This window comes from Chiloscyllium punctatum, chromosome 26, assembly GCF_047496795.1.
Source record: "Chiloscyllium punctatum isolate Juve2018m chromosome 26, sChiPun1.3, whole genome shotgun sequence".
NCBI classification, from domain to species: Eukaryota; Metazoa; Chordata; class Chondrichthyes; order Orectolobiformes; family Hemiscylliidae; genus Chiloscyllium; species Chiloscyllium punctatum.
Genome location: NC_092764.1, coordinates 59,159,851 through 59,173,248, shown reverse-complemented (window position 1 = coordinate 59,173,248; position 13,398 = coordinate 59,159,851). Strand labels below are relative to the sequence as shown.

The 13,398-nt window shown below is 42.3% G+C and overlaps 1 protein-coding gene across 2 annotated transcripts in view; it reads left to right on the top strand.

Annotated features, from left to right (window-relative positions):
* The first annotated feature begins 1,104 nt into the window (after positions 1–1,104).
* Positions 1,105–13,398, top strand: part of cetp (cholesteryl ester transfer protein, plasma) — a 46,914-nt gene continuing 34,620 nt past the window's right edge. For both annotated transcript variants that reach the window (XM_072595692.1, XM_072595691.1), the window contains exons 1-5: positions 1,105–1,378; positions 2,470–2,584; positions 5,769–5,900; positions 9,493–9,563; positions 10,803–10,890. In XM_072595692.1, coding sequence (XP_072451793.1) covers positions 1,249–1,378; positions 2,470–2,584; positions 5,769–5,900; positions 9,493–9,563; positions 10,803–10,890 — 536 coding nt within the window. In that variant the 5' untranslated portion in view covers positions 1,105–1,248. The remainder of the gene's footprint in view (positions 1,379–2,469; positions 2,585–5,768; positions 5,901–9,492; positions 9,564–10,802; positions 10,891–13,398) is intronic.

Genomic DNA, 13,398 nt, shown 5'->3' with positions numbered 1-13,398 from the left:
CGCGGGTATGTCAGAGCCTGGGTGTCCTTGGCGAAGGAGCATGTGGTGTCCACCAACACCCTTGAGATTTTCAGGGAAAGCTGGGCTCCGCAGGGAGTGGAGTGTGTTATTTCCCCCTCCAGCTCTATCTTGATTTAATCCCTGCCATCTCCCTCACTGTTTGATCACACAGCATTGCCCTTTGATGTGAAGGGCACTGCTTGTCTCTGGCCACTTGGGTGTTTCCTTTTTCCTGGTGGTGGGAATTGAGCAAAGATTTGTACATCTTGTGTCTTTCACTGTGTCTCACACCTGCACACGCACACACACAAAAACTGAATGGTGGAACAGGCTCGAATGGCCTACTCCAGTTCTATTTTCAATGCACCTTTCTGTATTAAGATAGACCTTTTATGGTGAAAAAAAAATCAAGATTTTTTCTGCAAGATGCAGGCATGGCCCTTGCAACAGTGAAGAGGGTGTGTAACTCTTCCTTCTGCACCCCTCCTGATGGGAAATGGCGCAATCTCTTCACTTTTATGGGATGGGTGAGGGAACTGAAATCTCTTCCCTCACTGAAATAGAAGGGAAAAGTATTCTCAGAAATGGTTGGCATTCCCAGCTATTGATTTGACTCAGTCTGGACAACTGAAGGAGTCTTTTGACTTTTTGAAGTGTTGTGTAAGCCTCCCATCATCAGCCAGGGGCACCATGGCAACCAAGTTTTAAAAAAAAATTCTGAGAGATGCAACTAAGTGGACTGCTCTCTCTCCAACCTGATTCTTGATTGTGGGTGAATTGCTCTAACATGGCTCTGTGGAGTTGATGAGAAATAACTTGGTTTCCTTTTCACTTCCTGAAGATACATTCAGAACTCTGGAACCAGCTTTGAGAGCTTGAGTGTGCTGCTGAGAGGGACGGTCTCCCTGTCAACACTGATAAACTTCAACCGAGGAAAAGTGTGGAATTCATTTGATGTAACTGACAATTTGGTTTCCAAACCCATTTACGATTTTGGCTCTGCCTCAGTTTACTTTAAGGAGTAAATCGAATGGCGGGCAGTTAATGTTTATTGAAAAAGGGTCAAAAGGTGATTTTAAAAAAAATGACAAGTGAGGATATTTGCTCTGCATGCACATGTGGGAAATGCATCATGTCCCTGCATTGGGAGTTGAGTGTGGCCTGACTGATCACAATTCCACTGTGTAAGATACATAAAAGAGGGGTGACATCAAGTTCCACAGCTTCGAGGCACGTTGAACTGGAAACATGTTTCTGTGGGTGCAGCTCAGCCCAGTGTTTGCATTCCTGGCTGCGGTCTCAACTTCCTACGATCCGGCTTCAACTATTCCCAACACGGGGATTGTCTGCAGATTTACCAAGGAAGCGGGGCTAGTATGTAAGTTCCATAAAGTCGGGGATAAAGAGAGCATCAAGACGGCGGCCTTCTGCCCACCCTTTGCCTGATAATGACTTGATCTGAACGTTTGTAGTCAACCCCGCTGATACACCGAAAGAAGCCCCCCATAGTCTTGCCGATGAATTGAGGCGCTTCTTATCGCTGAGCAAATGGTTTGGGAAGTTAGTGCTCGGTTTCAGTGACACTCTTGTGTTCAACTTGCTTCGTGAACCCTTCTAGCTCATTAATCATACCCCAGCCTTCGTAAAGAGCGAAAGAATTTCCTTACTTCCGAATGTTCACTAAGGATTCGTAGCTACTTAATGCCAGTTATTTCAGTTTGCAATGTGCAAATGCGGGCACAAGGTCAGGAGTAGGTCATCTGGCTACCATGCCAAAGGTATCCAACTTCCTGGAGATTTGAGGAGAGTGTTAGTTAATTCAGCCACTGGCTATCCAAGCAAGAATTGATTGCCCATCCCTAATGGTGGTTAGGTGTCTGGAGTAACTCGTGGGCCAGACCATGTAAGGACCACAGATTTCCTTCCCTGAAGGATATTAGTGAACCAGATGGGTTTCCCCCACCAGCAATCAGCAATGGGTTCATACTGAATTCACATTCCATCATCTGCTATGGCAGGATTCACCCCAGAACATTCCTGGCTCTCTGGATTTATCGGAGCAAATTGCTGGAATCCATACTGAAAACAAGAAATTGCTGTGATTTCCAGCATTTTTTGTTCTTCTGATGTATAGCCTAGCAATTATACCACTAGATCATCCCCTCCCCTTGAGTTACTCTTTCATTTTTTGGTGCTCAGGTTTATGTTGTAAATGGTGCTGTCTGAGTGACAGGAAGGGTTCTAAGTTGAGATTGTTTTTATCAAAATGCTTCCTTAATGTTGCTGAATGTCTCATTGGGACATTCTCCTGCTCATTGGGATCAATTATTGTGACAATGCTTTTTAACAGAAGACACTTCGATTGACCTCTCCAGAGCTTAGATTGGTATGGTGTTTATGATCGGGCTGTTTGAACTGGGAGAATATTCCAAATAATTAAACCAGACTTTCAAACTCCGTTTCTTCCAGTCAACCAGGAAACCAGTGATGTAATCCAGGCCACTTTTCGACACGCTTCATTCCCTGACATAGAAGGGGAGACCTCCATCCTGCTTTTAGGCTCAGTCTCATACAGCTTTAAAAAGTAAGCTTTTTGAATTGCCTTTAAATTATCAGCCTGCCGTGTGTAACTTGAGTTTAGTAATAGCAAATCTTGCTGAATTGTTTCACGTTCTGTTAGCAAGCCATCCTGCCTGAGATCCTACAGCTTTGAGTACCGTGAGCCATTGAAATTAGTGATTCAAAGTATGCTGCGACTCTTAGAAGAACAAAAAAAAGTGCAGAATACTCCATTTGGCCAATCTGTGTCCAGTCTATGTTTTGTTTTCTCATGAATGTTCTGAGTAGATCCTTCATTTTCTGTTTTAGCCCTAATTTGTGCAAAGTCTATTTTTGGCATCACATTGTCTCCAGATCCCTCCCTTAAGGACTGGCAACTTTACATTTCATCAGTCCCTCTGGGGGTGACTAGGGAAGAGTGGAGTGGGGAAGAATTAAACAGGGCTGTTAATACCTTTCTACACTTCAATCACCATCCTTTAAATGTATTAATTCAGCTCCTTTTTAAAGGTGTCAATTGCTTGCAGATCATGGGATTTGCAATTTCTCCACTTACAGTTTGGAGTTTCTTTCTGCACTGCCTGTGCCCACTGCAGTTCCCAGCAGCCAATGGTTTGGGTTGTTCCTCCTCAGGGACAAGATTGAAACCAAATGTGTGAAGTGACTGGAATGGGATATATTAGTGTGAAGGTCCTTCTGTCCCATAAGGATATACGCAGCACTGCCCACTGAGCAAACCTGGCTGCTCCAATAATTGGGCAGATGCTACATAGTGAAATCATTTTTATTAGGCTACAGTAGCAATTTATATTTATGCCAGATGTATCCTTGGCTTTCAACAGCAGTGCTATCACTGAATCTCCCACCCTCAGCATCCTGTGGACAACTATTGATTAGATACTTAATTGGACCACCAATGATTGGCATCTCAACCACCAACTAAACACACACTTCCTTCACCACCACCATAGATAGCCAGCAGTGTGTACCACCTCCATGATGTGTTAAAGCAGCTGACCCAGTTTTGTCCGATACCACCTTCCAAACGTCTACCACTTAGAAGGGCAAGGCTCATAGCAGCACCACTTCCTGGGAATTTGCCTCCTGCCCAGACACTGTTCTAATTATATCACCATTCCTTGACTGTCACTGGGTGGAAATCCTGGAATTCCCTTCCTGACAACACTGTGGGCGTACCTACCCAGATGGATTGCAGTGTTGCAAGTGAACACTTCACCATCACCTTCTCAAGTAACCAGTTTGGGTGAGATATCATACCCATCTGCCCCCTCAGACTGGTGAGAGAAGGCTTTTGGAGAATATCTCAAGAGCTGTGGGGTTCACCTATCTAACATGGACCAATCTCACCAAAAACCAAATGATGAGCTTTGCTAGTGATGCTCACATCCCATACGAGAACAAAACATGTACAGAAAACAATAAATTTTAATGTGAAATATTTCACTGTCTGGTCGCAGTTCATTTTCTGACATCATATCCTCTTGGAGGTCCTTTAAGGACCAAATCTGTCAATGAATTACCTCGAATGCGTAGGCATTATTATTTTATAGCCAAACGTGTAGCTAAGCTGTGTAAGACAAGGTCCCGTAAATTGCAATGAGGTAAATTTGATTTTTGTTGGAATTGGTCAGTGTTAGATACGTGAACCCTACTCCTCCTTACATATTCTCCTAGAATCTTCTATCATCAGTCTGAGGGGGCTAATGGGTTTGATATCTCACCCAAACTGGTTACATTGCTGCTACGTTGCTATTATATCAGGCAATAAACACACAGCACTTCCGTTGCAGCCAAATGCAAAGTTGGAATGTGGTCAGTGCACAAGGTGGATATTTTTAAGCAACCTGTTCAAGCATGTTCTTACATACCTCTGGGGCAGGTGGGACTTAAACATAGACCTTTTGGCTAAGAGCTAGGGACACTACCACTACCACTACCACTACAAAATCCTTTTGTCAGCGTGAAGGATGCTATACTGTGCCACAAGAACTACAACAGCCTTGAGATATACCAGGTGGTACAAGAGCCCTTGAGATATATCAGGTATTGCAGGAATCGTTAGTTTGAAACTTTTTAGGAAGTCACCGCCTCTACCTCCGGGTGCTCCGGTTTCCTCCCACAGTCCAAAGATGTGCAGGTCAGGTGAATTGGCCATGCTAAATTGCCCGTAGTGTTAGGTAAGGGGTAAATGTAGGGATATGGGTGGGTTGCGCTTCGGCGGGTCGGTGTGGACTTGTTGGGCCAAAGGGCCTGTTTCCACGCTGTAATGTAATCTAATCTAATATAAACTTAAAATAGCCTCTAATTGTTTTGGAGAAAGCTGGGTATCACAGGAGCAACAGGGGGCTTTTTCACCCCCTCCAACTCCATTTTGATTTAATCCCCTCCCTCTCTCCATAAGATTTCCCCCACCTTTGCTGGCCCTTACCGCTCTTGAAAGGCTTTGCAAGTAAATTGTTGCATTCAGGACATGGGCAATTTGATGATGGTGGGTAATATAGATGTAAAATACCACTGGTGATTTGGTTATGAGAAAAAAAACCTATTCAGTTGAATGTCATAACACTTCTGGATATAAAGAGAGAAAAGAGAATAGCCTCTAACTGCTGTCGGGTTACAGCTTACATTACTCAGTGTTGCCTATGATCTAAGTAGCATCGCATGACAGAGCAGGCAAGACCCCCAGCACCCACCCTCAAACATACTTTACTTGGCTTTCTCCCAACACTTACATGAGGAATATTCTCAAAGCTCTGACATCAGTATATACTTTTACAAAATAGCAATTAAATCTTGATCAACCATTTCTTCCATACTTATTTACAACAGTTTACGTTCTTTTCAACGTCACTATTATTGCAGATGCGGGGGTCAACTCAGGCTGTATGCTAAAGTCCAGGAGTGCAGCTTGAACATGTGACCTGCTGTCACAGATATTGCAAAGCCAAGGTTGACCAAGCTGAATTATACAGTTGGTTTCCCAGACTCTTTCATCTGCACCAACCTATCACTGTGCTGGAATGAACGTTGGTGGCTATTGCATGTGCTCTGAATTGAACACATGCAAATTTCCCCAAATTAATATGGTAACAAAACTCAAACTAAAAGGGACACTGAAACTTGTACATGATGTTGTCAGTTAAACTACAGGTGTTTACAAAATCACATTTCTGCGTGCGTTTTTTGAGTTTGCAGATAAACAACATGTCTGTTGAAAGGAGTGATGTCGACCTCAGTAATGAGAAAGGAATCCTAATTGCTATCCAAGATGTGGCTGCTGCATTTGAAGGGACAATGGAATACGCATACTCCAACTGGCTGCAAGTACTCAATTTTAACTGAGCAATCTTTGTGTTTGGAGTTATAGCCAGACAAGAATGTGGTTTTCTGCAGAATAATTTGTTGATATATATTATTTCCTCCCTGCCTGACCCACCCTTCCACTCCATTAACCAAAGATGAAGTCCAGAGGTGAACCACTAATTCAGTTCTGTATTTTTTCACAAAGGCACTATATCCACTGCTTATAGAACAAAATGAGAGAAGTTCAAGTTGAGAGGGGGATGGGAAAACATCTCTCCCATTGGTCCAGTGCTCGAGACCATTGTAGTGGATTAAGGAAATGTTAGAAAACAGCATAGAAAAATGGAACCAGGAGTAGGCCAAGTCTGCTCTGCCAATCAATATGATCATGGCTGATAATCCAACTCAGAGTGTCATGTTCCCACTTTCTCACTTTAGCCCTAAGAACTATATCTAACTCCATCATCAAAACATTCAAAGTTTTGCCTTCAACTACTTTCCGTGGCAGAGATTTGCACAGCCTGACCATTGTCTGGGTGAAAATGATGGGAGTTAAAATTCTTGCTGGAGATGGGGGAGGACTGTTCATTATTTAGATAAAAGTGACCTGTGACGTGATGGATGAGGTAGGGGCAGAATTTATTGAATCCCTTGGAAGAGAGGAAATGTTAAAGACAGGGTTGAAAAAAGTCTTTCTGCTCAGAGGTTGATTGAGCCCCTTAAACAATCAATCAAAAGCCACATCAGGCTACCTCTGATCCACAGGGACTCCTCCCCAAGTGACTTTTCAGGGGACTATGCAAGAGCAGATGTGAAGAGGTTATTTTCCCAGTGAGACAGCCTAGGACCTGAGGGCATCATCTCAGAATAAAAGGTTGCTGATTTAAGACTGAGATGAGGAGGAATCTCTTCTTCAAGAGGGCAATGAATCAGTGGAATTCTGAACCAAAAAGGGCTGTTGAGGCTGGGTCATTAGGTATCTTCAAGGCTGAGATATACTGAGATAAATCTGAGACATTTTTAATCAAGAGTTATAGGGCAAAGGCAGGAAAGTGGAATTGAGGACTACCAAATCAACCGTGATCTAATTGAATGGCAAAACAGACTTGATGGACAGAATGGCCTACTTGTGCTCCTATGACCTATAGTCTTATTATGGTGTCAGTCTGCTTCTACTGAAAGGCTCTGTTGCCCTGAACCCCCATAATAACCCTCTACACCCAGTGTTGCCTCACTGGTCCTGGAGCCCAGTCCACATGCCTTAAATATGGAATGCCTCCATCTTAGAACTGGTCACAATCCAAGCAGTGACCAGCATTCCCAGTGGAACTGCTGGGACAGAATGTTTGGATGTGGAATGGATCACTGCCCTTAAAAAGACAGAAGCTCTGATACTAGGCAGTTAACTAATAGCCAGTGAACCAGTTCGGGGGTTTTTGAGAATGGTTGCAGCAGGACTACTCCTTGCTGGCTAGTGGTAGGGACCAACGTCACACACATTAAATTTAGCCCTATGTTTTGGTATTGTGTTAATGTGGATCTGGGAAATAAAAGTTGTCAAGGACTAGTCTAGCATTTTAAGGATAACATCCTTCAAACAGATAAACATCTTTGTAAAATGAAATTGAGTAAACACAAAGAAAAGAACTCCCTGTTGAATACACTGTAGAAAATAGACATGTCTCAATTGGCATTTTATCAAACTGAGCGTGCAGTGTAGTGAATAATCTTGTGGATTCAGAGATGCACGTATTAAAGTATCAAGTTTTAGGAAGGGGTTATATTGGATCAATGGTAGCCTCACAGCTCCCTTCATGGATGGTAACACTAATCTTTTAAGATAATAACAATTATAAATTATTATGTAATTGCTTTGAGAAAGCAATTAGATTGTCCAATGCCTTCATATAAGTTAAACATTCACACCGAGTTCTGATCAGTGTAAATCCAGGGTTAGAAGATATGTTATTCAGCCTGTTGCTATTATTGGAGATTCTGGCATGGAGTGTTTACCAAGCACAGCAACATCAAAACCTTGAATTGCTGCATAATTAAAATGGCAAGCCTTGTCATTAACCCAAGTTTCTCACATCTGACAGGCTCAACAACAACAGCTCAGCGATGATGCTAGGGTGCAACTATCTGTGTGGAATTTGCACATGACCCCCGTGTCTGCTTGGGTTTCCTCCCAGTGCTCCAGTTTCCTTCCACACTCCAAAGATGTGCAGCTCAGGTGAATTGGTCATGCTAAATTACCCATAGAGTTAGGTGCTTTAGTTAGGGGGAATGGGTCTCGGTGGGTTACTCTTCGGAGGGTCGGTGTGGACTAGTTAGGCCGAAGGGCCTGTTTCCACACCGGAGGGAATCTAATCTACTCTAATCCCCTGGTGATACGTTCCAAGACTACCGTGGATGTTCAAAACTGCAGATAGTAGCAAACCCTATCATTTAAATGGGAAAGTTACCTCCTTGGCAGACCTCTGGAATTATTTCTGGAATGTTTCATGTAATATTTTCATCTAGTTCCCACTAGATGAAACTCATGAACACAGACCTTTTTAAACCTCCTTTTTAAAAGTATAATTATATTGAAAACGTTTAATAACTGGCAGTGCTTGGTCGTATCTGCTTTTCTGGTTCAAAAAAAACACACACAGTGGTGAGGTAGTTAGCAATGGATGGGTCACATCCACTTACACAAGCATTCATTCAGATGACTGCAGCGCTTGTCATAACTGTTATCAATGGGGCATTAGTTTTCGTGCCATTTATTTCCATTATGCCTGCCTTCTGTCCCTGGTTCAGCAAAGGTTGTGAAATGGCTGTATGAACCTGAGAAACAGCCTGAAACCCATTTCCACTGCTCCAGGTATAAATGTTTAGTGTTATTAAGTACTTTTTAATCAGTTAATTGTTAGTAAGTACTTTTTAATTAGTTAGTCTTAGTTGCAATGAGCTTGTCTTCACTGAGATCTGCTGATTGAAATGTAAAATGATCAAGTTGCCAATACAAAGCATGACTTGGCCTGGCCAGGCTGGCCATTAGCAGGTCCAGGCAGCGGGCCGTGCCCCTTTTCTGTGGTTATGTTCAGGCCTGGGTGTCCCTGCAGAAGGAGCACATGGTGTCCATCAACATCCTCGATGTCTTTGGGGGAGGTGCTTTGTTTCCCCCTCCAACTCTATTTTGATTTAGTCCCTACCCTCCCCTTCACTTGTTTTTTTCACATTGGCACTGCCTGATCGGATTCTGCTTGTCACTGGTTCCTTGGTCACCTGGGTGCTTTTTTCCTGATGGTGGAGTATTAATGAAATTATTTATATCTGGTGGTTTCACTGTGTCTTGCACCTACACATACACAACATGGGTGCTGGGAGGAAAAATACAAGGTTCAAAATATTGGAAGAGTTAACTTGTATAATCTTGAAGAAATGCTGATGAAATTGAGTCTGCTGTGTCCTGATGGGTAGCTAAATGTTAGTGTTCTGTAATGCTGACCTTTGGGGTGATTTTGTAGCAAGGTTTGTGCAGTGGGATTACATCCATCGGAGAGCTGAATGTCTTGGACTGTGACTGAATACCTCTCAGCGTTTTCCAATTTTTTTTCTTAGGTTGCATCTGAATCATTCACTCGAGTTTGAAATTCATTCACAGACTGATGTTAATCTTGCCGTAATGTTGGGTGAGTATGATGCTTCATGTTATATAAAATAGCATCCTTCAGTCTTGCTGTTATGTAATTAATTGAAAATATCAGTTCTGTTAATGTTGATGTGTGTCTCGTTTTCTGTCTAAACCTTTTCTACACCATTATAAAAGTTCAACTCTGCTTTTTTCCAAGGGAAATGTGTTTTTTAAATTCATCGTCACACATCCTCACTTGCCTAGTTTCCATAAATCCTCAGCATTTTAAATGTACTCAGAACATTGTGAGTCAGAGATTGGTACAATGTTAGAACTAAGTTGGGCTTTCTGAAGAACAGAGCCTGGCCTACCCATCACAAGGTCGAAAGTATTTGAGGGGGGGAGGTGGCAGAGAGGCAACCAGACACAATGAAGAGTGCACTGTAAGGGTGGAGGTTGCTGGAGAAATGATTGTTGGGTTGGGCACTGCAGAACGGGACTATTGAATGTATGGTTGATATATTAAAAGAAAGCTTTTCATGGTTGGAGAGAGAAAGCAAGTCAAAGGCAGATGTAGAATTTAAATGACTTAACCTCTGGTACTAGTATTAGTGGAGAAAATAGGGTGAGGGCTTGTAATGTAGAAGCATAGAAAAATAACATGTGTACAGGGGTGAGAGAGGGGTGTGACAGCCTGGGAAAAGTGGCGAGAGGGTGTCCATAGCGGTGTAAGTCAGCAGAACTCAGGCTAGTTAAGATTTGAAATAGTGGAGCTTTGTGATTGAAAAACACAGTTAACCAAGTGTTAAAGTAGCCAATGTAAACAAAGAGAACTAAGAATAGCTGTGACTGGCCTTTTCACCTTGAGAGTAGGAAATTTCAGACATCGTAGTGAGTCTGCAACTATTTTATCTCAAATAAAGCTGGTTGGGGGTGGTGCTGCTTCAGGCAGAACATGTGCTTGTTTTGTCCCTCCTGGAGATGGCTTATTCTTGATAATCTTTATACTGTGGCTGATCATGAGACAGACAATTGACAAACGTTAATCCATTATTTGTATGTAAACGTCATCTTGTAAATAACCTAAAGATACCTTTGTCTGTCTATGTGGTTCAGCAGTTATCTATAACTTTATCATGAAAAGATGTTTTCATGCAACTGTTAAAAAAAAGTGTTACGTTATATTTTGGATGTCTTGTCAAAAAACTCTTAGTCTTGACTTACAGCCAATAAAATGCAGCTGGATCCTGTTTAATTCCTGACATGATACTGTACATGAACTTCTGTTTTCTTATAGCCTATGACAATGGGCGATTTGCTGTAACTATCCCCGACTGTCAGCTGAATTTTGACAAGTTAACACTGAAAATACAAAGAGACAAAGAGTAAGTCAAAACTTCTGTGCCAATGGAAAGACCTGGCATTGTTTAATAATCTCTCAGAAATGTGGAGAATCCAGTGAATTGTCTCTCAAGCATCACCCTTGGCACCTGCTACACTTGCAAAACCCTATGAAAAGGAGTCTGATTGCAACTGTGTCACCCTGTTCAGTTATAGAGTCATAGAGTCCCAGAAACAGACCCTTCAGTCCACCTTGATTATGCCAACCAGATATCCTAAATTAATTGAGTCCCATTTGCCAACATTTTGCCCATATCCCTCTAAACTCTTCCTATGCATGTACCCTCCCAGATGCCTTTTAAATGTAGTTGTACCAACCTCCACCACCACTTCTTCTGGCAGGTCATTCCATTCACGCACCACTCTCTGTCTGAAAAGGTTGCCTCTGAGACACCTTTTAAACCTTTCCCCTCTCACCTTAAACCCATGCCCTCTAGTTTTGGACTCCCCTACCCTGAGAAAAAGACCATGGCTAATCACCCTATCCATGCCCCTTATGATTATATAAATCTCTATAGGGTCACCCCTCAGCATCTACACCAGGGAAAATAGCCACAGCCTACTCAGCCTCTCCCTATAACTCAAACCCTCCAAGCCTTCGGTAAGGGCTAGAGAAGTACCACAACTACTGGTTGTATTGAAAATCTGCTCTATTACTCTGATGTACTTATGTAAGGTACGATTTGTCTGGTCAGCTTGCAAAACAGTACTTTTCACTGTATCTCAGTGCATGTGACAATAATAAGTAAATAACAGGAGCTGTAACTAGACCCTGTGGTGGTACAGGCCCTTTGTGCTTGCTCTGAGGGTGGTGGGTTAGCACACTTAGTTACAACATTTTGCTTTCTCACATTCAATTCTGAGTGTCAGTTCTAGCTACACTCCACAGACATGAGGCCAATTTTAACCTAACCATCCTCTTTATCAGCGCATAGGTGCAGTGCTGTTTTTACGCACCATCCTTTTTATTTAAATCTCTTGACCGATGGGGTGTAAAGCTGTCACTGAACCCGATCCTGAGGAGATCCTTGCCTGCTAATAAAAAGATCCCCAATGATCTCACAGTTCAACGCAGGCTTCACAGGTAAAGGTGAGTTGGGCTAGCCCTGAAGCTTAAGATGTCATGTGTTGTGTGATCAGTTTTAAAACTGGCTATTGCATTAAAGGCATTCTGTATGCAATTCAAAGCGTTTGTCAAACACATTTGTGTGGAATATCATTGTTTCAATATCTGTAAAAACTATTTATTCTCAAAAGACGGGGTGGTCATTTAACCTTTGTAAGTGAATCATAGTACTGGGGTACATTTTGTAAGCATAGAAGAGGTTTTCACTTGTTTCCATTCATTGTATCAATCCAGTCCAGGCAGATTTGGCTGCATTGGTGTAAAATATCAGAGAGTTTAAGCAGCTTGCCTTCGGATTTACTGCTCATTGAAATATCACTTGAGCTGAAGCAGGCCCGGCTCAAAAATGAAACTGGCTGCGGGCTCAGGTTGAAATCGTGAAATCCCACCAGGCTGCTGTGCGGGTGCAGTGACACTGGTCAGCAAGGATAGGAAGGGAGGTCAGAGGCCAGGGAGCAAGGCTGAGGGCTGGTTGTCAGACTGTAATACAGAATTGGGGGGAAAGAGAAGTCCTCCACCGGAAGGGGGAGGGGCTGGAAAGACAAGAGAGGAGCTAATAAAAATGGACGCAAAGAGGAGTGATAGCCTTTAGAATAGGGTCTGCGAAAGGTGGAAGAATTCTGAAAGGAGGAAGAGGGGCTATAAAGGAGAGAAGGTAGTGATCAACATTTCAAGAAATGAATGCTTACCTAATTGGGAGTATTAAGATTGAGTTAGAGACAATAAAAACTGCAGATGCTGGAATTGCTGAAGAAGGGTTATCCCCAAAATATTGACTCCTCCACTGCCTGATGCTGCCTGGCTTGCTGTGTTCTTCCAGTCTCCTGCCTGTCTACTTTGTATTAAGTCTGAGGCAATGAATGCTTTGTAAATGTATGTGGAGTGTCTAGATTGATGCTGTAGAGTTCAGGAGGTACCATATGGGAAGAAAAAATGTATTGGATGCTATTATATGAACACCGTCAATTGTATGAATTTATATTTGACATTTTTATTATATAAAGATCGACATTTATTTATCATCACGCCTTAAAATGTCTTACATATTATGAATTACTGGAGGTGCAGATGCTATGTCAGAGACAAATTTGAATGGTTAGCTGAAGCCTCACCAACCTGCATGCAGATTGCTTAAAGCAATGACTTTTTGAATGTACAAATGTGTTGGGTATTTTTTAATGCACTTGTTTTTAATTGAAGTCTGTTTCCTTGCACCAATTTATATACTGTGGTGTCCATGAAATTAATGCTTTTCTTGTGACCTATAACTTTAAGTTTATTGGATCGTTGACAATTAGTGGAATATTGAGATATTCTTTGAGTTCTGCTTTTTTTTGTGAGTCAAAGCCTCATGTAAATAAAAATA